The 24,386-nt window shown below is 41.2% G+C and overlaps 2 protein-coding genes across 7 annotated transcripts in view; one reads left to right on the top strand and one right to left on the bottom strand.

Moving 5' to 3' along the window:
• The first annotated feature begins 7,145 nt into the window (after positions 1-7,145).
• Positions 7,146-24,386, top strand: part of CCNH (cyclin H) — a 29,148-nt gene continuing 11,907 nt past the window's right edge. For 3 of the 5 annotated variants that reach the window (XR_007200930.1, XM_048291610.1, XM_048291609.1), the window contains exons 1-9: positions 7,146-7,298; positions 7,417-7,539; positions 8,688-8,761; positions 9,030-9,240; positions 9,542-9,705; positions 11,435-11,505; positions 14,002-14,113; positions 14,683-14,743; positions 16,639-16,728. Coding sequence is in view for 4 of the 5 variants with exons in the window: in XM_048291610.1 (XP_048147567.1) it covers positions 7,182-7,298; positions 7,417-7,539; positions 8,688-8,761; positions 9,030-9,240; positions 9,542-9,705; positions 11,435-11,505; positions 14,002-14,113; positions 14,683-14,743; positions 16,639-16,683 (978 nt within the window). In the remaining variant the exon portion in view is untranslated. Of the gene's footprint in view, positions 7,299-7,416; positions 7,540-8,687; positions 8,762-9,029; positions 9,241-9,541; positions 9,706-11,434; positions 11,506-14,001; positions 14,114-14,682; positions 14,744-16,638; positions 18,310-21,215; positions 21,570-24,386 lie in introns of those variants that run through there. The other 2 variants (XM_048291611.1, XM_048291608.1) reach the window with 2 other exon arrangements.
• Positions 20,083-24,386, bottom strand: part of LOC125319885 (ras GTPase-activating protein 1) — a 58,863-nt gene continuing 54,559 nt past the window's right edge. For both annotated transcript variants that reach the window (XM_048291607.1, XM_048291606.1), the window contains 4 exons: positions 23,179-23,267; positions 22,297-22,374; positions 20,964-21,098; positions 20,083-20,311 (listed from right to left, as the gene is read on the bottom strand). In XM_048291607.1, coding sequence (XP_048147564.1) covers positions 20,228-20,311; positions 20,964-21,098; positions 22,297-22,374; positions 23,179-23,267 — 386 coding nt within the window. In that variant the 3' untranslated portion in view covers positions 20,083-20,227. The remainder of the gene's footprint in view (positions 20,312-20,963; positions 21,099-22,296; positions 22,375-23,178; positions 23,268-24,386) is intronic.

Here is a 24,386-nt window from a genome sequence, read left to right as displayed (position 1 = left end):
GGGCGGGATCTCTAGTGTCTGGGGCTGTGGCAGGCTCTGGCTCTGGGGTAGGATCTCTAGTGTCTGGGGCCGTGTCAGGCTCTGGGGCAGGATCAGGCTCTGGGGTAGGAACTCTACTCTCTGGGGCCATGTCAGGTTCTGGGGCAGGATCTCTAGTCTCTGGGGCTGGTGTCCGGGTAGATATCCAAGCCAATCTCAACTTATCCTTGAATGCTAAATAGAGTAGGCCTATCAGCAGCAGATGGTTAGTATTCAGAGGGAATTTAAACCCTTCGAAAATTGATGGGGTGGGCCCAAAGAACTGGTTGAGGGGTTGGGAGAAAACTTCCGCTGGTGTCATTTCCTCACAGAAGGTACCATTGTTAACATAACCCCAAAAACATGTGCTCAGTGTGTGATAGCTGTTTATCCATGTGCCCACATTCCGGAGGAAGTTAAAAACCCATGAATTCCTCACCTTCTCGACCCATAACGCAAGCTGGATAACAGCAATGGTAGCCTTAGTCAGAGGACCCATATTCAAGTAAGGAGCTGCAAAGGGGAAGAATATAGCCACGGCTACATGCCACCCAAACCAGGGTAAACTAGACCACATAGTGCTGCCTAACAAGGTTCCAATATCCAGCTCACAAAATAAAGTTATCCAGGAACTGTTATTCCTTTTTCACCTCTATCTCTTAATGCCCTCAGGCCCCACATTGGGCGCCAAGATCTGTCTCGGTTTTGAAAGACAGGTGTCTGCTAAGGAAGGCAGAGGCCCCCCTTGAAGTGGCAGATATAACCCCTTTTCCCTCCAAGTTATTATATTTTGAAATCAAGGGCCTTTAGGCAAAGATGTGGGAAATAGGAATAACAGTTCTTTACTCTCTATATATATGTATATAACCAGTCAAACAAAATAACAACAACTCTGGCAGTAACAGCAAACACAAACCCAGTGCCAGCCCTCTCGGCTGTCAGGCCCTTTCCCCTCGGGTGCAGTTCCGCTCGCAGCCGGCAGGGGCGCTGGCGGCTCCCGGTGAGCAGGGCAGGTGCGATGGTTCCCCCGCGGCTGCAGGGGGCGCTCCGGAGCGAGCTCGGGAAACCCGCGGCTCTGGTGCCCTGGGATCCCGGGAAGGATGGAACAAAGGCTTCACAAACCCCTGGGCAGCCGATCCCGGACTCTCAGGAACAGCAGGCTGAAACGGCAGGCTGGAACGGCAGGGACGGACGCAAATCCCGGGTGGCAGGCGAGATGTATCCAGATGGGAGAACCCCACGGAGGCCCAGGCAGGCAGGGCGAGCAGGGCTACAGCGTAGCGAAAGCTCGAAGCAGCAGCGGGGCAGGGCAGCCACAGCCCGGTCTCCAGCAGGGCAGGGAAAGCGGCTTTCGGGGTCCCGGCGTTGTTTCCAGCAGAAAGAAAGAACGGCCAAAAAGAAAGAAGCAGCAGCTCCTTTCTCTGCAGCTTCTCTCTCTGGACGCTCAGAGCGAACTGCCCCCACACCCAGATGTAGACAAAAGAGTAGCCAGGCCCGCCCCACTCCCCTTTTTGTCTTTCTTAAGTACAGCTATTTGTCCCCTAGCAACATGCATATGGGAGAAAATTCCTTTAACAGGAAAAAAAAACTAAGACTAAACTAAAACCCCAACAACCATCAGCAAGGTTAATCTTTTCTTTGAATGTTTTAGGCTAGTTAGTATCTGCAGTTAGGCTTAATAATAATGATAATAATGAAAATAAAAATCAGGAAATTTATTATGGTAATTTAGTTGTAGTAATTACAACTCAGCTGAAGGGCTGTACTCTTGTGTTCACAATCCCCTTCCTCTCATATTATTCTAAGAAGACACTACCAACATCAAAGTTGAATGGTTTTATGAATGTTTATTTTCAACAGTAAATTCTACAGACCAAACCCCTGTGGTTCACGTACCTTTCCCTTCTTAGATGGCACGTGTGGTGCTCTTGGTCCTTTTAGGTCCCCTCTAGATCTTCTGAGAGATTCTGATTCACTATACCCCCCAAACAGAAAAATAAAGAACACTTAAAGAAGCCATGGCTGTTATAAAAAACATCAGGAGGAATACCTCTGTTTGTTGTTTGTTGTTGTTGACACAAGCAGGCAAATTATACTCTGTTTCCTATTTAGGTGGTAGATACTTATTTACACCTTCAGGCAATTTTTCTGAGAAATTGCTGAACACACTAAAATTCCTGGGCTACTGGAGAGCTTTTATTAGCTCGTAAGTTTTGTTTGGTTACCTTGCTACTTGCATAATTCTGAACAAATATCCCTACACATGACATGTTTAAAACCAGCATAAAGGACAGACCTCAAATACTTACATTTGACTGAGTTGAGCAACGGATTAAAAACTCATAAAGCTACCTCTAATTCAGACTGTATCTCTAATATCAAAGATGCCCGTACATACTTGGCCCAACACGGTTCTGTATTTCACGATAAAATTGATGTGTTTTAAAGCTTTAGACTTTCAGTTTCCCAAAAACCTTTCAGTTCTTGTAATTATCTTTCTGAATTTAGTAAAGGATTTTATACTCACTCTTCACTTTATTAGTGTATTCTGTACCATTCTTTTAGACCTTATTACTTGTACAAAAATCACACTGCAGTATTTCTACTTTTTATTAACTTCTTTGGCTACAAGGTAATGTATTAAAATTGTACTGTGGGTAAAGAGGTTGTGAAAAGTGCTATTGTGAAAAACACAACAGAGGACTAGAAACAGTAAATTCTTTGTTCTGTTCATAGCTTGGTATCACAGCTTTCCATAGATGGAAAATCATGCCTCAAACATTGATATAAAGTTTTGCTCATTAAAAAGAAGCTACAACCAAAGAGGCCTCCCTGAAGAGTGGGACTTAGGACTGAAAGTCAGACTGCTGATTAGATAAAGGGAAACCTATCCTTCAGTCATCTCAGGCTGAGGGAAAGGTATATGCATCCACAAAAGGCCAAAGCCACCAGCTGCAACTAGCCCCAGCTGAGTCTGGGGTGGGGGGAGAGCACAGCTCACATATAATAAATGGTTAAAAAGTTATCTTTTTTTGGTTGAGAAGAAGTTAAAAGTTGCTTGTTAGAGGAGTGGGGGTATGCAGTTAATGAGTTAACTGTTATTGCTACTGTATGGGTGTAATGTTGCCATGTACCCACAAGATGGCGAAACCAATGGGGGGGAAAGTAGTGGGTCCACAGGAAGAAGGGGAATGCTCTAGAATGTTCTCAAGACAACCCAATAATCATGATATAAACAACCAATCACTCGACGCCCCAGAGACTGACAGAATTGAACACCAATGAGGACCCTAGCAACGAGGCATCATGTGAAGGATACAGAATGTTTTGTTCACTAAATATCAAGTAGCAGGAAACCAGCTGCCTAGATCTAGATAAAAGCCAGAGACAAATATGTGCTTGCCTAATCCCTATCTGTACTTGCTTAATCAGCTTTTAGTTCCAGGAACTTGAGCATAATGACCATATAAGGAGGGGTCAACCAAAAGACACCGGAGGATGACTACTAGCCTTCATTCTGCGACCACCAGGAGGAAAAAAAGAGACCCCCTAGCAACAAGTCACACATGCGCAGAATACCATAGAAGAGACACTTCAACTGGAAAAGAGACTGTATAAGAAGGAACTGGAACTGGCAGAAGGCGCAGCAGTTGGTGGAGCAGAGACTCCCCTGCCGCCCAGCGCTGTATTTGCCTTTGCCTTGCTTGCTTATTAATTAATAATATTTTGTGATTGGCAAAATGGAGTTCCTGGATTTGTCACATATTTATCACAATCAGAGGGAGGATCTGAGCTGCACCAATCACAGCATTAAAAGAGACTATAAGAACTGCTCCAGGGCTCAGCCCCTCGTTGTCGTGGGGAACCTGAGTCCAAGGGAACACCGTGTGCGACGCACTGTTTGTTTCTCTGGGTTGTTGAGTGGGACTTGGGCTTACCTCGAGTCTCCACTCCTGGTTTTCTTTTTAATAAACGAGCAGACTTTTATTCCACCCAAAAAAGTCCAAGCTTCGTTTATAACATCACAGAAGCCAGGTTTACACAGACTTCCCCCAAACCCAGGGGGGAGGAGGAGGTTTTGGGTGCATGGTGCAACCTCTGGTCAGAGGCAATAAACACCCATCCTCCATTACACAAACCGGCCCAGCTGTGGAACCCCCAACCCCACAGGCCACACCCATGGGACTTCCACGTGAGAGGCTTGGCCCCACAGGACTGTGAGAGGCTTGGCCCCACAGGACTGCACGTGAAGCAACAGATGCAGAGTCTGCTGTGAGAGACTGACTCCCCACCCCAGGGGGATGTGCCCAGACACACATAAGCCTACCTAGCTTAAGCATATACACCCTTTGGATTCTTGGCGAAGATTTGGATCTTCACCACTGAGAAGACCAGCTGGAGAGGATCAATGGAACATCGTTGGGATCCATTGAGTGGTAATATTTTCCTTATTCTGTCCTGGTCATTTTCTTTCTGTACCCACCACCTATTTTCTATTTCTTTCTCTCTCTCTCTCTCTCTCTCTCTCTCTCTCTCTCTCATATTTACTATCAAATAAAACCCTCACTATTGTCACTGGCATATGGTCTCGCTTCCACCTTAATTTGGGCAGAGGAATTTGTAAAGAACCTCAATAATCTGAACTTAACACTTGGTCACAGACTTACCAAAACTTTTTCTTAGTATTTTACTATTACATTTCCAAATGTGTTACCTAAATCTGCTTTTGTCCACTTTCAGACTGAATTTTAGAATCACTAATAATTCATGATACCAGTTAAACTTCAGGAAGAACTACAATCAGTGAAGTCATCCTTAAACCCATACACCTTTGAAGTAGATTCTGAAAAGTGAAAGGTATAAAAGAAATGGAGACTTAAAAAAAGAAAAAAAATCTGCTTTATTCTCTATAGTGATCTTTTCAGAAATTTTCATTCCTATTCTTACATTTTACTCAAAGAGTGATGATGTGAAATAACATACTGTCCCTCAGTAAACTGAGTATTAGAATAATATGCAGTATATATGAGTCTCTAATTTGTGATGGAACTGTTACAACTAGATGCACAACAATACCCTTTTGGTATTTTTTGTACATATGGCTCTTGAAACTCAGATTTGGTCAGATTCGAAACTGTTGACATGTTGGATGTGTTGGATTGCTGTAATTTAAGGCAAAGTATTGACGGATTTAGACTATGTAGATAATACAATTATTTTCTGTGTAGTTTAGGGAAAGGGCTTTTGTCATGTCCATTCATAAGGAACCACTTTGTCACTGAAAACCAGGAAACAAACTCTCCAACCAGTCTGTTATGTTAGAAAGCTGGTATTTATTCAACATGCTGGGTGTATGGGGATAGCTTCACCTAATATGCACATCCACTTTCAAAACTTTTCACTATTTCTACACTGTAGCAAATAAAGAAATCAATGTTCATTAGTTATAAATTCTATAATTCTCTTCATTAATTAATATTGTATCTTTTTTTTGGTTTTTTCTCATTTCTTATGCTAATTAGCCCACTTCTTCAGTCTTTTTATTATCTTTTTCCCAAACAAAGAAGGTTTCAGTACAGTTGCTGAACTGACTTTGTTAGTTTCTTTTTTGAGTTTCTGCCAAATGTCCTTGTGGTCTATGAATTTTGCATTACTTGTGTCCAGTTTCAGCAATAGATCTCTCTCCAAGGCTTTGTTGACATCCTTCTAGGTCTGAGATCATTGAAACATATCAAAGTGTTGATTACACTTGCTTTAGCAAAACTTAAAAGTTTCAGTAATTTTCCATAACCACGTTTTCACAATAACAGCTTATGACAACCTTGCTAAATTTTGGCTACAGTGGCATATGACAGAATGGAAAATTACACAGCTTATGAATAATTGAAACAATTAGTTTGAAAAGTTCTGAGGAAAGTTATACTATTTCCAATACTAACTGGCACAAGGCTTATTAGTCACAGATGTAGGGAGTTAACACAAAGCCACATGAATCCTTGGCATTTGTAGTAAGCACTGTATGATACAAAATGCAGCATTAATCCTAGATAGGGATCAAACACTATTGTGCTAAGGTTAAAAGAATTTTCCTCCACTGCTGCATAAACTCCTTTTAAAAGAACATAACTTGGTCAGTAACACTTCCAACTACAAGTCCTGTGACTGTCCACAAAAGTATGTTTTACATACTTTCCTCACATACTTCAAATACAAATATTAGACCCTACACAGTAGTATCTAAAATTTCTGGCTGAAGCATGGAAGCTATGAAATGCTGTTTCCTTAAAAGCATAATTGGATTTTTTATATAATGGTTACCTAGTGAGAGCAGGAGACTACTGGAGACTAGTGAAGGAACCTAAGGGAGCAGAATCACAGAATATGCTGAATTGGAAGGGACCCACCACAATCGTCAAGTCCAACTCCTGGGCCTGCACAGGACACTCCCAAGAATCACACCACGGGCATGAGAGCATTGTCCAAACACTTCTTGAACTCTGTCACGCTTGTTGCTGTGACCACTTCCTTGGGGAGTCTGTTCAGTGCCCAGCCACCCTCTGGATGAAGAACCTTTTCCTGATTTGCAACCTAAACCTCCCGTCTTAACTTCATGCCATTCCCTTGAGTCCCGTCACTGGGCACCACAGAGAAGAGATCAGTGTCTGCCCCTCCTCTTCCCCTCACAAGGAAGTTGTAGACTGTAATGGGGTCTCCCCTCTGCCTCCTCTTCTGCAGGCTGGACAGACTAAGTGACCTCAGCCACTCCTCATATGGCTTCCCTTCCAGACCCTTCATCATCCTCATGGCCCTCTTTTGGATGCTTTCTAATACCTTAATGTTTTTCTTATATTGCGGTGTCCAAAACTGCCCCCAACACTCGAGGTGAGCCCGCACAAGTGCAGTGTAAACTTGCAAGTCTACATTAATAAAACCGAAAGAGAAACAAGAGAGTGATGCTATTGTGCAAAAATTTACAGACGTTGTTTACAAAACAGCGACATGGGTTTTTTTGCCAGAGGTCGTCCTAAAAAATGAAAGGTTTGGAAAAGGAAAGGGAAACGTCCGTCTCTCACGAGGGCCTCTCCCGGACCCACCCCGCCGCGCCCCGCGCGCTGGGGCGCCTCCCGGCGTGCCATGCGCGGGTGCGGCCATGTTGCGGAGCCATGTTCCACAGCAGCACGCAGCGCCGGCACTGGACCTTTCGCGGCGGGGAGGAACTGGCGCGGCGCCGCGCCGAGGGGAACCGCCGGGCCCGGGCCAGGGCGGCGGCCAGCGGGAAGGTGCGCGGGGCTGCGGGGGTGGCGGGGGCTGCGGGCGCGGGGCGGTGCCGGGGTGGAGGGAGCGGGGCCGGCAGGGTGAGACCGCGGCGGACTCAGGCGCGGCTTTCCTTCTCCCAAGGTGCCGCAGGGCGACCCGGTGCTGCTGGAGCCGCACGAGGAGCTGGCGCTATGCAAGTACTACGAGAAGCGGCTGCTGGACTTCTGCGCCGCGTTCAAGCCGGCGATGCCGCGGTCCGTTGTGGTAAGCGAGACGAGGACGGAGCCGCAGTCTCGGCCTTCCTTATTCCTTCGCGTGCTGCCTGCGTGGCTTGTTCTTGAGAGCACGGATATCTTTAAAGCCTCTTTTCTCTCTTCTAGCGCTACAGTCTGTGGCCGCTTTTTTGTTTCGTTTTCTGACACATGCAGGCATTTCAAAACCTGATGTTTTTCAACGTGATCTTTTGCTTGTGGCTCTTAAACTTGCATGGGTGACTGAATTGTTTTGTTTCCCTTTACAAAGAGTAAAAACAAAATAGCGGTAGATGGTTGGTGGTAATGTTTGATGATAAAATGAAACCATCTCCCAGTAGCTAAAGGAGGCGGTCCCAAATTTGGGCTGTCATTCAGTTGTTGGCTCCAGCATTGATGCTTGTCTGACTACAAAATCAGCTGGATCAAGTACTGACAAAATATTAACCTACAAAGGAAAAACAAAATTACTGTGAACGGGGGTTTGTCTTGAATGCAGAAGAGCGTGTTTTAGAAGGGAGAAGTGGGGACTTAGAGCTGAAGAACCGAGTGAAATTGTGCCTCTCTCTCACTAAGCTATTAAGATGTATGATTTATTTTGTCCCCTGTTAGTCCTCCCTTTTCGAAGCAGGTGTGGTGAAGAGTGCCGTGCTTGAGGATGTCTTTGAAAGGTGGCAGTCACTGCCATGGCATGTTCTGTGAAGCCAGACTGATGTTTGAGAAGTAGCCCATGCAGAGTCTCGTTTTGGAAGGCATCAGCTTTCATGCTGATAAACATGCTGCAGAATTTACTGATCCAAAAAGTCAAATGGTTGGGATTGCTCACAACTTTCAGGATGATTTTTTTCAGCCTTACCAAATTTTTTTCATAAAGATACTGTTGGCTTTTTAAGCATTGTCTTCCAAAATACGTCTAAAAATAAAGAAAATTATTTTGTATGGCAGTCATATTGTAAGGCTCTTGCAGGCAAAAATAAAGACTTTGAAATATTTAATGATATGGCTGTGTATGTGTCTTAGTGCCTTGGTGTATGTATCCTGTGTGCCTGTAGTATATATTCAAACTTGGCTGTTTCGTGATTTTTTTTCTTTTTATGTACTTATATTTTTTCTTAATCCATTTTTGGTTTTTTCCCTCCTCGTTCTTTTTTTTCAATTTAGGGAACAGCTTGCATGTATTTCAAACGTTTTTACCTCAATAACTCAGTGATGGAGTATCATCCTCGGATAATAATGTGAGTTATAACCCTTCTTGAGTTACTCTATCAAATGGAATATTGAAGTATGATCTTTATATTTGTAAAGACCTGAAAAAAAACAAGAAAGAAAATCTGAGCGCTTAAGTAGGAGTAAAGACAAAATATGGTTTCAGTTTCACTATCCTTTTGCTGTGTTCAGAACATCATGTTTTAAAGATACACAAATTTTCTGAGCAGAACTCTTGATAGGGGAATGGATGCTGCGTATGTCAATTGTTTTTGCTTTGTTTTTTCCCTCCTCAAGGCTAACATGTGCATTTTTGGCCTGTAAAGTAGATGAATTTAATGTATCCAGTGCACAGTTTGTTGGTAACCTTCGAGAAAGTCCTCTTGGACAGGAAAAAGCTCTTGAACAAATACTGGAATATGAACTGCTACTTATTCAGGAACTGAACTTCCATCTTATCATCCACAATCCATACAGGCCATTTGAGGGATTTCTAATTGATATTAAGGTAATACTCTCTGTTATGCTACATGCTATGTATAGTAAAGTAATACAAGTCTGTCATGCATTGTCATAAAAAACTATTTCCTTTTGTGGCTGTAATTTAAAGATCTAATTTCTAAAGTGATAGACAAATACCTAAAAGATATTTCTTTTACTTGTGGTCTTTAAGCTATTTAGGATATTTTTGAAATAAAAATATGGTCTGCTATCTTTCAGCTTTATAAAATACTGTTGAATTGTGTGTTTTGAGCTCATGAACAGGAATGACAAACAGCTGCTTATTTTCCTAAATCATTACTTTTTAGACTCGCTATCCAGTGCTGGAAAATCCTGAAGTTCTGAGGAAAACAGCTGATGACTTCCTTAATCGAGTGGCTCTGACAGATGCGTATCTGCTCTTTACGCCCTCACAGATAGCTCTCACTGCCATATTATCTAGTGGCTCAAGAGCAGGAATTAATATGGAGAGGTAGTATTTTCTTTCTTACAAGTGTGATTTAAGCAGTTTTTTTGCTTCATGTATAAAATTGTTTTGCTCTAATATTCTTAACTAGTAGAATTGTGTAGTTACTGATTGATAGCACTGGTCTGTTCTTTATGTTTTAGAATGCAGTGGTACTGTTCATTTTCACAAATAGGTGAGGAAAGCAGTTAGTTGCTGTCTGGTTTTTATATTCTTTTGGAAAAAGGGAAAAAAAAACCCTGGTGATTTTGCCTTAATTAGAACAGCATAGGATTTTCAGACTCAGCTTGGGGGTTACACCATGAAGAAAGTGGAAATATGATAGAAAACTGAGAATCAACTGAAACTACACTGAACTGACAGCTAATGGGCATGCTGCAACATGCTGTGTTTGGCTGCTGCTGCTGCTGTTCAGCTTCCATGGATATGAAGCAGGGCTAAGGTGTTGCTTTAAATCAGTTTTTTCTTTCCCTTCTGTGTTCTTGCCACTGGTGTTTGCACAGGCATTATCAAACACTTTGATATGTTTGCTGAAATGTGTAGTTTGTTTGGTTCAGTTCTCTTATGGACAAAAAATACACTTTTCTTCAGATAAACAGCTGAGGTGGTTGCTGTAATACCATGCCACAGCCTGTGAGCATTTTGCATCTGGAGTGTAACACCTCTAAATCCAAGAAGTTGTTTTAAAATAAAATCTTCCATCTGCTCTAAATGTATCTCACATCTTTCTTCTAAAAGAAAGAGTGTTGGGAGTATTCTCTACAGGATTCACTGTCTTCTCAGAATTGTGTAAAAACATTCAGGTGCTTACTTTAACTTGAAACTTGATCTTATTCCTAGATCTGTATTCTGTACTGCTTGTGCCAAAACTCAGAAAGGCAAGCTTGCAAAAAGAATTAAAATAATTTGTAGATAGTGTGTGTGACTCAAGGTGTCTGAACTTCGTTTGCACGTTCAGGAAGAATTCAAGTCTCTGTTATCTGTCTGCACCCTACAGTTGTTCCAGCCTTGTCATTTATTGTTTGATGTGAGCTTTTCCTGCCAGACATGAGAGAAGCTGCTGGTGCAGCTTCAGTCTGTGGATCTGTGAGCAGGTGCACCTGCAGAGCTGGTACAGAACACCTGGGAACTGGAAGACCTGTTGCTCCCATGATGAAGGGGATAGAACTCCTTGGTTGTTGTGGTTGTTGGTGAGGGCATTGCTCGTGTGTGTTGGGGTTTTATCCAGGCAGTGTGCATTAGGGTTCTTACTAAAGAGAAGTTTAATCTCCTTGGGAAGAGGAAGAGACCCATAGGCTCAGGCAAAACAGGGTTTAGTAATAGCTTTCAGCTGCCAAAAAAAGCAGGCCTGTCTTGCAAGCTCTGCTGTCTGTTGGTCAGTCTGAAAACCACTCTTCTGTAGTATTTGTTTGTCCTGTGGGCGTACTGTACAATAGTGTGATGTTGTCATAGAATCTTAAATATAATTTGACTTAGCTCCATGAGGCTTAGAAATGTCTCATTTGGCAGTGTTACTTCTCTGTGGCTGGGGAAGTACTTTTGTCACATTCTTACAGTGACAAATTTGCTTTTTTATCACTTTATAGCACTTAAGTAACCAAAGCGTTCCTTCTTACCTAATTATAAAGCTCTAGCAGATATGAGTAATAAATAATACACTTTTTATTAATTCATAGTAATTGCTACAAATTATTATGACACTTTTAAGAATTTATTCTTCTGTGTCTCTTTGCAGCTATTTATCAGAAAGTCTGATGCTGAAAGAAAACAGATCAACCTTATCCAGATTACTAGATGACATGAAATGTAAGTAAACATTGGAAAAGTATGATAAAGAATATCTGGAAAGGAGGAAAAACCATCTTTTTCCAAATTACAGAAGCTTTAGATAGAAGGGTGTGCTTCAAATGGTTCTCTTCACCTTAAGGCATGCATAAGTAAAATGCAGGCAGGTAGAAAACTACCCAGCATGTCGATGGAAGGGGAAAAAAGACAGAGACACAATGAACAAATAAATTAAACAAATGAATATGAACAAATTAAATAAATTAACAGGCTAAGGACCTCCCTGGTGCTTTCAGAACGTAAGTGCTAGAGTTGGTTAAGTGCTAGCAGTTGATTCAAAAGTGAGAAATTTATTTCGAGAACTAAATAATGTTTTTTGTAAGACAGAAATCAATTGCTTTTCAAGTCACCTCACCATATCTTAAACACTACAGCTTCAGGCAAAGCCTGCATGTAACAACTACTACCACCAGAAGGTGCCTTTTGTAAGCTAAATGATTAATGTGTTATGCCAAGATTTATACTGCACATCTGTTCTGCAGTTATGAGGTGTTTCAGCTATAAGATGCTTAGCTTCACTAGTGAGAGAAATGTGTGTATGTGTGTATATATAACAAATATTAAGAATATTACCATGGTTTAGCTAAGCTAAAAGGGAATGTAGTACACTGATTACTACCTTTTTGTATTTAAATGAAAAGGCTGTGATACGAAATTCTCAGTAAGTAATCAGTTATTGAATGCGTTAAGCTAATGCATGCACTTAAAATGGGAGTGGTGGCAGTGAAACTAGGCTGCCTGACATGAGCAGTGAATGCATCATACAAGTAACCAGAGTCTACAAATTCAATTTACGTTCAGTTTATAAAAACTTAAGATGCCCTTTCCTTTCTCTTCTTCTAAATCGCATCTTTAGACTTCCATTGCTGAGATGGAAGGGAATGCTGGGATCACTACTCTTCAGTTATTATGGATGGTAGCTTTAGCCCAAAGGCAGCTCTTCCGTAAACCTAAGATGGTTGGAAGGAAATTTTTCAAGCATTTGTAAATGACTTCTGCAGAGTACTGGTGGCAGAGAAAAAATCTTGTAAAATGAATTTGCATTATTAATGAGATTGGAACTGATATTTGTTTAGGACAGCAGGTACAATGCTGATTGCAAAAAATACCTGTGTATTTTGAAGCTTGTTGGCAGAGTAATGTGAACTCTGCCTTAAGGAAATCCAGAGTCAGTGATGCTAGAGACTTGTTTGATTGTAGTTACAATGAGGGAAGGAAGGGTGAACTGTTGGCTCAAGCCTGACTGAGACGTAAGCAATACTCAGCCACACTGGAGACTGGATAGGGTTGTGTAATTCACAAGTGCAGTGGGCTGACCTTAGCTGGATGCCAGGTGACCACCAAAGCCACACTATCACTGACCTACCTAGCTGGGCAGGGGAGAAAAAAGAAAACAAGTTCATGGGCTGAGATACGGGCAGGGAGAGGTCACTCGCCAGTCACGCTCATGGGCAAAACAGACACAGCTGGGGGAAATTAATTAATTACCAGTCAAATCAGAGTAGGATAATGAGAAGTGAAAGCCAGATCTTAAAAAGGTCTTTCCCCCATGCCTCCCTTCTTCCTGGATTCAATTTCACTCCTGAATTCTCTCCCTTCAGTGCAGGGGTACTCAGCTTATGATGTGTTGTTTCTGCTGCTCCTTCTTCCTCACATTCTTCCCCTGCTGCAGTGTGTGGTCCCTCCCACAGAGACAGTCCTCTACAAATTTTTCCAACATGAGTCCTTCTGACGTTCTGCAGTTCTTCATGAACTGCTCTAATGTGGGTCCATTACACAGGATGCAGCCCTTCAGGAACAGGCTGCTTCAGTGCGAGTCTCCCACAGGGTCACAAATCTTGCCAGCAAACCTTCTTGTAATAGAGGTTTCTCTTCCCAAGGGTCTGCAGGGTCCTACCAGGAGCCTGTTCCAGCATGGTATTGCCAAGGGGTCACAGCCTCCTTTGGGCACATCCAGCTGTTCCAAAGTTGCCTCCTCTACGGGCTGCAGGTTCATCTGCATGCTCCACACTCCTGCTGACCTTCATGCAGGGGCTCAGCTGCTTCACCATGGTCTGCACCAGGAGCTGCAGGGGAATCTGTTTCAGGCCCTGGAGCACCTCCTTTCTCTCCTTCGTCACTGACCCTGGTAGATGTAGGGCCATTCTCATATATTCTCATTCCTCTTTCTAGCAGCACTTAGTGTTGCACCAGGGTTTGGGTTTTTTTCCTTTAAATCTGTTATCACAGGGGCATATCTACTGTCACTCAATAGGCTTGGCCTTGGCCAGTGGTAGTATATGTCTTGGAGCCATCTGGCATTGCCTCTGTTGTATATTGGAGGGAGCCTCTAGCAGCTTCTCACAGAAGCCACCCCTGCAGCCCCCGCCACTAACAATATCTTGCCGTACAGACCCAACACAGCAAGGCAGAGCAGAAATTATCTGTGTGCTTAGATCTGTGTTGCTGCCATTTTAGGCATGAAAAATCTCATAAAACGATACGAACTGCCGAGGCCTGAAGAGGTTGCTGCTCTAAAACAGAAGTTAGAGAAGTGTCACAGTTTGGAGCTTTCATTTAATACAAACCTGTAAGTAGATCTTGGATGTGTTAAACTTCGGCCTTTTTTATTGGCATAGGAACATTAGTATTTGCTTACCTCTGTGAGTGATGGAAAATGGAAGCCCTTAAATGTGCACACAGTGTTTGCCTGCTTGCTATGAGTATCTACTGGAAGCTGAGATCCAAGACTCAAAGCAGTGCTTTCAGTTATACCTAAAATTGGTTCTTTTGTGCTGATTTGCACTGCAAGCTGATTATTTTGTAACACAAAACTGGAATACTGGGTGGCTTCTAAGGTGTGGCCAGTTTATGTTGTATGTAATGAAAACTAAGGGCTTTAAAATCAGGTGGTTAAAACAAGAATGTTATAAAGGCTTAATGTTTTCTTAAGAATTATGTGGATAGCAAACGACCTCCTGATTTTTCTTTTCTGCCCATTTCACTTCAATATGCATTCTGAACTTGCAGCAAGCTGCATGCTGAGGCTTTGGTAGTATTTTTATGGAACAGGTATGTCCACAATGTAATCCTGGGGTCAAATAAAGATAGTCTTAACTTGTAAAAATACATAAGCATTCCACTTTTCTTCTGGGTTAGGAAGAAGAGGAAAGGCTATGAAGATGATGAATATGTCACAAAGAAATGTAAAATGGATGAGGTCAGTAAACCTACTTGTATGAGTTTTTCCTGTTTTTTTCACTCTTAATTGCCAGGACAGAAGTGACACGGCTACTGAGATAAACTTATGCATCTGTAATATAATTTTAATTGTTGCTTAGACTGAACCTTTTTCAGCTTTTTTTTTTCCATTTTAAATGGAAAAAATACTCATCTGCACTTGAAAGTGTTCTTAAACACCCATGTTTTGTGGAGAGGGGAATGAACACGCAGACTATCCTTCCTGCTGTTTCTTGTGCTTTGAAAGTTTTATTTACTTCATTTGGTTTCTTGCTCAAAGCAGTATAGAGTGCTGGACTAAATTTATGTCAGACAATTTGCTAACAAGGCTGCATTAATTACAGATGGGTAGCTAGTACTTTGGATATAAGACCAGGTATAAATAAGGTGGAGATAAACTGATGAGGGTGACTCAACAAATGAAAACAGTACTAAGGTTGTCCTTTACATCGGAGATGAACACCTTCCAGAGCTTTTGTTTGTAATACGGACTGGAAGTTGGAGAGATTCCACATTGGCAGAGGTGAAGAACCCTTTTTAACTAGACTCATCTTGATACTAAGACACTGGATACTGGTAGTCTAAGACACACTAACTATGGCATTTAGAAAAATGTGCTGACATCTGAAGAGGATCACCTGTCAAACTCTGAAGATAAAAGACAAGATTTGTGTCTTTTGCTATTAGAGATTATCGTAGTAGGTTGATGCTATAGCGTCAAATTAGAATCTAAAAAATTATTTAAACAAGATTAAAATAAAATTGGTATCGAAAGTATGTTCTAACAAAATGTGGAACTTTATAAACTTATTTTGTAACTTTATTGCTGCAAAAACTTGTGTTTAGTGTTTATTCCAAATGCTGGTCTTAAAATGTATATTGAAACTGGCAACTCCATAAAACAGGCACTTGCAAAATTTTTCACTTTATGACAGAATGGCTTAAGAAAACAGCTCCATATGAGCTTTGGAGGTTTCACTTGTTCCCTGCCCCAGTTTAATTTGTGTCAGTTACTCTGCTGTGGTTTGAGGCAGTTTTGATTTTGGAGCTTCTTTTTAATTAGTATCTGTAATTCTTTGCCTGATAGGCAATAACCTGATAGGATAAATTCACATAGCCTACAGCATGACAGACTCTTGCACAATTCCAAAGGTCCTGAAACTCAGGATTTTTCATTATTGATGTATCTGAACTGGGTTTCTACTTGTGTAATTTCACTTCTGAGTAATTCTCACAGGAAAGATCAGATCTGAACTGGCCAGGATATAAAGTGTGCTTAACTTTTTGAAAGCTTACTGAGTGTGCAAACTGCTCATACTTTGAGGCTTCATTAATCCTGTAGTTAGCTGATATTAGACTGTAGTCTACAAGTGCACAGTCAATTCTGATCTAATTTCTAACATGTTTCTGGATTTAGTTGCTTGCAGCTGAAGGTTAGTATCAGTAGGAAAGCCAGAACTGGTACAGCAAGCTCATCGGTTTGAAATGATAGTAAAAAGGTAATGGTTGAGCACAGATGACTCAGCTGCCAAGGTGACAAAGCCATGAAATGCACAAGACAGTAGTAGAAGTTGCAGTATGAGCTATTTTGGAATCTCTACATCATTATCCAAATAAAGCTCATGCTTCTTTATCTCAGACAGGTGCTGAAAAGGGGCTGCTAACATGACTGTCTCCATGACTGTAAGCATAGGTATGGATAACTAGCTTTAAGGTTAAAGGCCTGACTTGCCCCAAGTTACACTGTATTTTTAGTCTTGTGTTCCTGGAATCTTTCTGTAAGTTCTTAAATCCAGACCATACAAAGCACATCAACACCACACACCACACCACACACAGATGTCGCTCAAGGTGTTGTGTTTTCCTTTCCATTAGGAAGAGTGGACTGATGATGATCTTGTGGATTCAGCATTACTTTGAAGAAGATGGACTCCTACCACTGCATGAACTACTCTCTGGTGTCAGGTGTGACTTTGCCTGCCACAGGTTCCTTTTTATGTGTCCTAAGGGCTTTGTGCTGATAGTTCTTACGTTGGCAGTAAAGCCTTTTACTTTCCTAAAAGAATGAGTCATGGTTCCATTAAACCCTCACCCTTTACAGGTCTGACACTAGCAAGAATTACTTGCTTCAAAAAAACTGGCCCACAAGTTGTTTTTGGTTCAGAAAAAGTTTGATGTGGCTCCAGTGTAGGGTTAGAGCAGCAGCTGATTTATTTCCTTTTCATACATCCTGTTAGAGTTCTACAATACACACACCTAAGTGCAGCTTTGGGTGTTCCCCAATTTCATTCTCTTTGCTGCATTTTGTGTGTAACAGGTAGATTAGCTAGGTAGCTCTGTCTTCCAGTCTGTATTTTGACCATGTTGTATTGCCTATAACCAAGCAACTAAATCCAAAAATAATCCCTTTTATATATGTTAAAGACCTAAGTAGGACAGAATGAAAGGTAAATTATTTACTCCTCTGAGATGCAGTCTAATACAGGCGTGACAGGGTTATGGGACTCTTCTAAGAAAACACTTTCCTAGTAACAAGGTCTTGCAAAGGGGTGTATTGTCACTGTGGCAGAGCATCACATGTGACTGCCCAGTGCCTTACATGTGACATTTGGGAGCTCTCAGCTTCAAGAAGCTGTTCCAACTGTAGACCAGGGCAACACAGCAAGAGCCACTATAATACTACAGCAAAGGTGCAAAAGTAAAGTCTGATTTTATGTGACAGTGAATTGGCAGTTCTAACAGGAAAAACAGTGTAGGCATTATAAAAGTCTACAACAGTGTTCATTCATACGATAAAAATATTTGATTATCTCATTAGTCTTGTCAGTGAATCTTTTTATTCCCTATTATTAGATCACTGCCTAGAACATAACACATGGTGATGGTGAAATACCCTCTAAATCAACAGCACATTTTACTTTTCATTTTTTTAAACAGTTTGTGGCAGTGCAATGGGCAGGGACACCTTCCACTAGACCAGGTTGCTCCAAGCCTCATCGAACCTGACCTTCAACACTTCTAGGGATTGGGGCATCCCTGGCTTCTCTGGCCCTGTGCCAGTGCCTCACCCCAGTCCCAGGGAATAATTTTTTATTAAATCTCAGCCTACCCAAGGTGTTTTAACATCTACTTTCTCACCCAGTAGTGTACAGCTTAAGGCATATGGACAAGGTAATGCTGTCTGAGGATTCATGCTCAAAAAATGACACAGTGTGAACACTGCAAAGTACACCACCAGTGCGGACACTAAAAATTTCCACAGCATTCAGATTTAGACGGTTTCCATAGAGTCAGAGATATGGAGCTTGACTTATTTTAAAAACTTATTTTTCACTAAAAAGACCAAACAATACCTATTTTATAAAACAGTTTAATGAATGCATGCATGTCTGATACAATGATCAATAAATTTACTGAACTCAAATTATTTACTGTTGTAAACATTTTACAAAAGCATTGTGATTTATCTGGATATACAGTTCTTGATGGAAGAACTCTTCAGATTGAATCAGTGGCACATCAAAAAAATAAAGCTGACAAGACCCATTCTGCATATTCTCTCAGCATAATTCCAGCAAGAGAAACAGCATGGTATAAAAAGTGTACAGTAAACGTTGTTCCTACCATAACATCAAATTCTGGAAATGGTAAATACAAGCTAAAAGTGGTTGAAACAGTCAAAAGTCATAATTATTGTAACCAGTCAGAAATTACAGTAAGAAATGTTATCCAGTTATAGGTGGTTGTCAGAACACCACCTTTCTTCTCATGTCAGTTGATAATTCCTTTCCAACCAGACAGCAAAAACTTTGGCAATCAGAGGTGCTGACAATTTCGAAGTCATGGACACAGTCACAGCATTTTCTCTGCAGAGGAAGGTGAACTGTACACCAAGGCTCAGAGGTTGTAAAAACTGTTTCCAAGTGGAAAAAAAAAAGTGCAAATGTCCTGCACAGATAGCTTAAAAAAAAGCTGCTGGTACAATCATTCACCAACAGGGTATTTGTTTTCTTTTTGCATAGTTCACACATCACTGGGAATGTGACAGGGTGTGCTATTTTTGGCAAGAGCAAGAAGAAAGTGTGTAGCGGGTTGAGTTCGAAACCGGGCGGAAACACCAATTAAATGTAGTGGTTTTGGTTCAAAATATTCATTACTTACTTATTTTCCTTCTGTGAGATAAGAATTAGGAGAAAAGCAAAGCAGGCACAAACCTTAAACAGTTGCAGTACAATGAAAGAGTTTTATTACTAATAGAATTAAAAGTAAAGAGAAAATAACAAAAAAAAATTAAAGCAAATCCCCCCCCCCCCCCTCCTCCAGCACTTCTCTCCTTTTATCCAGCTCACACAAGGGATAACAGAACATGGGATGTTAGTCAGTGTTGTAGTTCTTGAAAAGTCTCTCTCTTATGCTTAAGGAAAAAAGGGTTTTCCTTCAGTTGCACGTGGTTCCCAAACTGCCACCAATAGCAGACCCGCCCGGAAACAAACAGTCTGCTGTGTGTAGAACATCTCTCCCATGAAAAATCTCACAGTTCCTTCACACTACAAAACATGGGCCATCACATGGGGTTATTCATCTTTTTAAGGATAAGTTATTTTGGCCTGCACACAGAGGCTTTTCTTCGCCACAAGTCTCTAACAGCCTCTTACTACTTCTATATAGCCTGGCATAGGCATTCTTCACAAACTTCATAGGCACACGTTGATTCTCCACCCCCCCCCCCATGTTCTTCAAATGGATTAAAGAGACAAACAGTTTGTGGTATTACAGTTTCTTACCACGGCATGCAAGAAGGTTTCTTTTAAGCTGCGCGCCAGAATCGCGGCACCGCCCTCTTTTCTCCCGTCGCCATGCTCAGCTCCGTCCCACGGGACTCACTTCTCTTTCTCTCTGACTCCGAAGCCGCCATGTTGAAGAGTGTTCTTGTTCGGGCTTTACGGTGGGGAAAGCCTCGCTCCCTCTGTGCTGCTGGCTGCGTGGTGTCCTCTTCAGTTCAGCACGGAGTGTGCTGGCTGCAGACAGGAGGCTCTGCCGGCTCCCGTTGACTCCGCCGGCTCCGCATGGAGAGGAGAGGGACCCGCCTGTCCCCAGAAGCCGCGCTGGATGGGTTTAGCTGTGAGCAGTCCATGGCTGGTTTGAGCTGCCTGCGGCTCTGGGACAGTTCCCCCCAGCGACCCAGGGTCCGTGCCGCAGCGTTGGGAAAGGGGGAAAGGGGCAGTGGCCCCGGCCCGGCCCGGCGGGGCCGGGAGGCTCGGAGCCCCCCCCACCTTCCAGCAGGCGAGCTCCGACCAAAAGGGGAAGTCCCGCCTTTCCGTGCAGTTTAAATATGTAAATTGTGAGAAGCGTCATTGGTCTTAAAGACTGTCCATCAACTCAGGGTCAACCCAATACAAAGTGATACTGGTGAGAGTTGCATGTTGGGCATGCTGGATCCATGCAGAATTCAGGTAGAGGGCTGCTACCTAACATTGTTAGACACTGAATACTGATTTTGTTTTTGTTGTAGCAGTTCAGTAATGGCCAAAAGCTTCTTAAGAACGTGCTGTAAGAGAGAGTGAATTGGTAAAACTACGTGTTAGCTACTGGATACAGAGCAGTCCTCTCTGAACAGCATTTTCAGCATCAGCCTATCAGACCAGCAACTCCTTAGTTTAAATATATAACTAAAAAAAGAAAATGTCTGATTCCCTAGTCAATAAGGGTAATCTTAAAATGGTGTCACAGACCTTGGCTCTCCTCCCATGCATCTTCTTGCTGCTTTGTGGTTAACAGAAAGGCGGAGAAAGTGTATAGCTAACCCACTGCTACAAGTTTGCCAGCAGTTTGCCAAGCATACAAGTGTACTGGCAAACTAGGAAGCAGAAATGAAGTATTAATAGAAAGCTAAAGAAAGTGAATTTAGTTCTCAACTGAAAAAATCCAGATCTGAAAACTAAGACCCAGAGAGTCTGTCAGGAGACGTAATTTTGTGGGTTTAAGGCTTCCTCTACAGATGTAAAAAAACCCCCTAAACCTACTTCATTTTGCTGCATAAAGAAACAAAACTATGGATTAAGTATTTCCTTCATGCTAATAACCTCCGGGTGAAATACAACATCAATCATACTGCTACAGAAATACTACAAAAGAACCCCAGTATTGAGGAGTAACTCAGGACATAGCAGCACCCCTGCCTGTGATTTATGTTAACTCACCTGCATCACCCCTCGCTCGTTGCTGAGCGTCCGGAGTTCATCCGAGTGTGCCACACAGATCTCGTGCAAGGCTGCCAGGTCACGGGAGAGGTCAGTTCGAGAGTGCTCTGCCGTGTCTGGAAGCTCAGGAACATTCTTCAGCAAAATAGAAGACAGCAGATTTAGGGTACCACGACCAATTTTGGTCTTTCAGCTAAACCTCCAGTCCATCTTTCTATTATGAATTAATTGTTTATTTTCTCCTTTTAACAGGCATGTGTTTTGCGATTCTGCTGCAGTTTCTAGTGCTAGGAGGATTCTTACTACAAGATCTGGTATTGCTCTACTACCTTTGAGCTAACCAGAAATGTACAGCATACGGAGACTCAAACCCTCTAAATGAAAGGGGGAATCCATCCCTTAGGAGCATTTTTTTATCTACATGAGGCAAGAGCAACAAAATTCAGCAAAATCTGCTGTTACCTATCAAGTAACTCATTAAACTGATCATAAACCAATGATGCTGCAATTAAAACAGCAGATTAATCCAACAGGTATTTTCAAACCAACAGTTACCACAGACCTCATGTAAAATCTGTCATTAAAGAAAAGTGATGTATCATAGTATGCAGAAGTTGTGATTTAATCAGAAAAGGATGACATCTGGAACATACCCAAATGCCACACTTGTTTTTACATTCTATCAAAGTATTCTGAGATGTCTTCTAGATCACTTTCAAAGGCTTAATTCAGGATGCTTAGCACATTTTTTTTCATCTCTCTTTTTAAAATTAATTACTGGATTTAAAATACATAGATATAAAACATGATGACCTAACTCCTGTTACAGCTATTACAGACACAAAACAGTCACACTTTGAAAGGACACAGTGATAGTGGTTCACTTTCAAACTACAATATATAGAATGCATGCAGTGAAGCTTTTCCCAGCACTAACTGAAATTCAACCTAATATTTTTTAAAACAAAAATTCGTTTTCATCTCTGGTCAAAACCATGTGACAGGTTATATATAAAAACTGCTGGTTTAAAAACATGATTTTGAAAGGTTTGTATTTTTGCCCAAAATTTCTAATCTCATAGCTACAAAATTTACTTCAGCTTCTCACATTTACAGAGACACTAAATTAGTAAGTCTAAGAAGATACTTGATGGTTTAATTCCGTATGACAGACCAGCAATTTTTAAATATTTATTTTAAAATGTACTCAGATAAAAGAATTCAGAATTATGTGGGAGCTGATGCATTGTTGAGCTAGTTAATAAGAGGTGTAAAGAATTTTCATTTACAATCCTGCTACGTAACTTCAGCAAGTATTTTTTTAACCACTTACCCCAAGTTCATCCAAGAACATGATCATGCGATGTTTGTTGCTCTTGATGAATGGATTTACCCCTTCCATATACGGCTCCTAGTAATTTCAAAAAGTATTCATTAACAAATCAGTGCCAAGATAATTGTCACATCTGAGGCAAACATAGTGCAGTCAGGCAAATGACACTGCAAAACAAGTATGTACATTGGAATATTATCTTTTTTCAAGTGAATTTCTCATGTCTGGTGTGCAGCCAATCAATAGACTACAGAATTTGGTATTTTCTGGTATTCGGAAGATTGAGAATCTGTGATTCAGAATTTTTCTTACACATGCATGCAGATACAAATTTGCATTAAGATGAATGTCTCTGAATACATGTTTGCAGTGAACAGATGCTCTATGTTCAGAGGTATCATCAGGCATAAGTGCCTTCTTTTCTGTTTTGTCATTAACTCTTACATTCCAAGTTCTGTGTGTCAGAGAAACAACTTTCTAATGCCAGCCTGAAGTCAGGTTAATTATGCTTAAGTCAACAGATTTATTTTTAGTAATGTTTCCGCCTGGAAACTGAGACCAGTTACTGCTGGCACTCTTAAGTGTTTTATTAGAAACTTTAGTGAAAGCTTGGGCTTTTTAGTGCAATAGGTAAACTTGACTTACAGTTTCTATTATGTCTGGTAGTGCGATAGTATAAACGGGAGAGCTTTGAAGTGCTCTACCACAGAAAACACCAATCTAATGAGTGAAAAATGCAGGATCAAAGTAGAGGAAGAGAAACTCATAGGTTCTGCATGAGAAAATAGCAACAGATTTTTTGCATGCATTACACAGGAATGTGTGAAAAGTGTACTGGAAACATAGTTCTAAATTGTTCTCTGTGTGTAAAATTATATTTACCTTAGCTCCAAATTCAACCAGATTTGCTAAATTCTGCACAGACTTGGCGACCAGCGTCAGTGTTCTTGCAGCAGTGGGGGAAGGAGAATCTGGCAGGAATGCAAAATATAGAGTCACTGGCCATTCCATTTAAAATTAACAGCAGACACATGAAAATTAATTCTTCTAGAATTTTAATATAAAACAACTGCGTGTGAAAGACATCACTTGGTAAAGTAAAATATATTCCTTCTGTAATATCCAAAAGCCATGTTAATCTGATATCTGATTTTCTGTAATAATAGCGTACAGAACAAGAAGGCAAAATAGTAAGTGTTATTCAGTTAGGTGAAATAATAACCATTTGCTCAAAACTTGAGCAGTTTTGTGGAAAGGGGGATTACTTGTTAAAACATTTACCATTGAAATTTAAAAAAAAAAAAAAATGTTTGCGTTTTCCTTATTTGCTTATACCCACGTAAGTGGGCACTGACGAGTTACACTTTTAAGTTACTGGCAGCCGGAAAACAGAGTGAACATTACATGCAATCCTGGCCTGTATTTCCATGAAACTGTAGTCTGTAATCACTGTCACTATAAACACTTTACATTAGCCACTTAAGTCAGTTAGAACTTCCTTTTCCAACAAGTGATGTTACCCAGCACTATCCCACAAAATTACTTTTCTCTCCAGTTAAGGTAAATGGCCAGGTTAAAAGCATTCCACTGACAGGGTTATAGGATTGTAAGGTCTGTAAGTTTGCCTTAACAGTAGTCAAGAATACTAGGCTGGAGGTAGCTCAGCAGGATTGTAATGTACAAGCTTAAAAGGCATTGCTCAAATTTTTAAGTAGTTCTTCACACCTGCAGTCACAGTGCAACCCAAGTTAGGAAGTACCTAACTTGCAAACCACCCAAAGATAATAAAAAGCCGGAGAAATTATCACTTGTTCCAGGCCATGTTTCTCAAATGCTTTCTTCAAAGCATGTACAGAAATTATTACTGTGTGAGAGAAAGGAACTTTCTGTTTGACACAGTCCTCTTTTAGTACAGTTTAAAGACTGATGGTAGAAAACATGCCACATTGTCTTAAAAACTGTCTCTGAATGAAGAAAAAAAGCTTTTCTGAACCAGATTTTTTATTTTCTCCTGTATTTCCTATTTTTCACCTTTTCTGAAGGCCATCTCTCTGTCATATTTAAGATCAACTGTATTTAATGAGTCAAAA

The sequence above is a fragment of the Corvus hawaiiensis genome, chromosome Z (genome assembly GCF_020740725.1).
Source record: "Corvus hawaiiensis isolate bCorHaw1 chromosome Z, bCorHaw1.pri.cur, whole genome shotgun sequence".
Lineage (NCBI taxonomy): Eukaryota > Metazoa > Chordata > Aves > Passeriformes > Corvidae > Corvus > Corvus hawaiiensis.
Note: the sequence above shows the minus strand (reverse complement) of the source record. Positions and strands in the feature narration are given on the sequence as shown.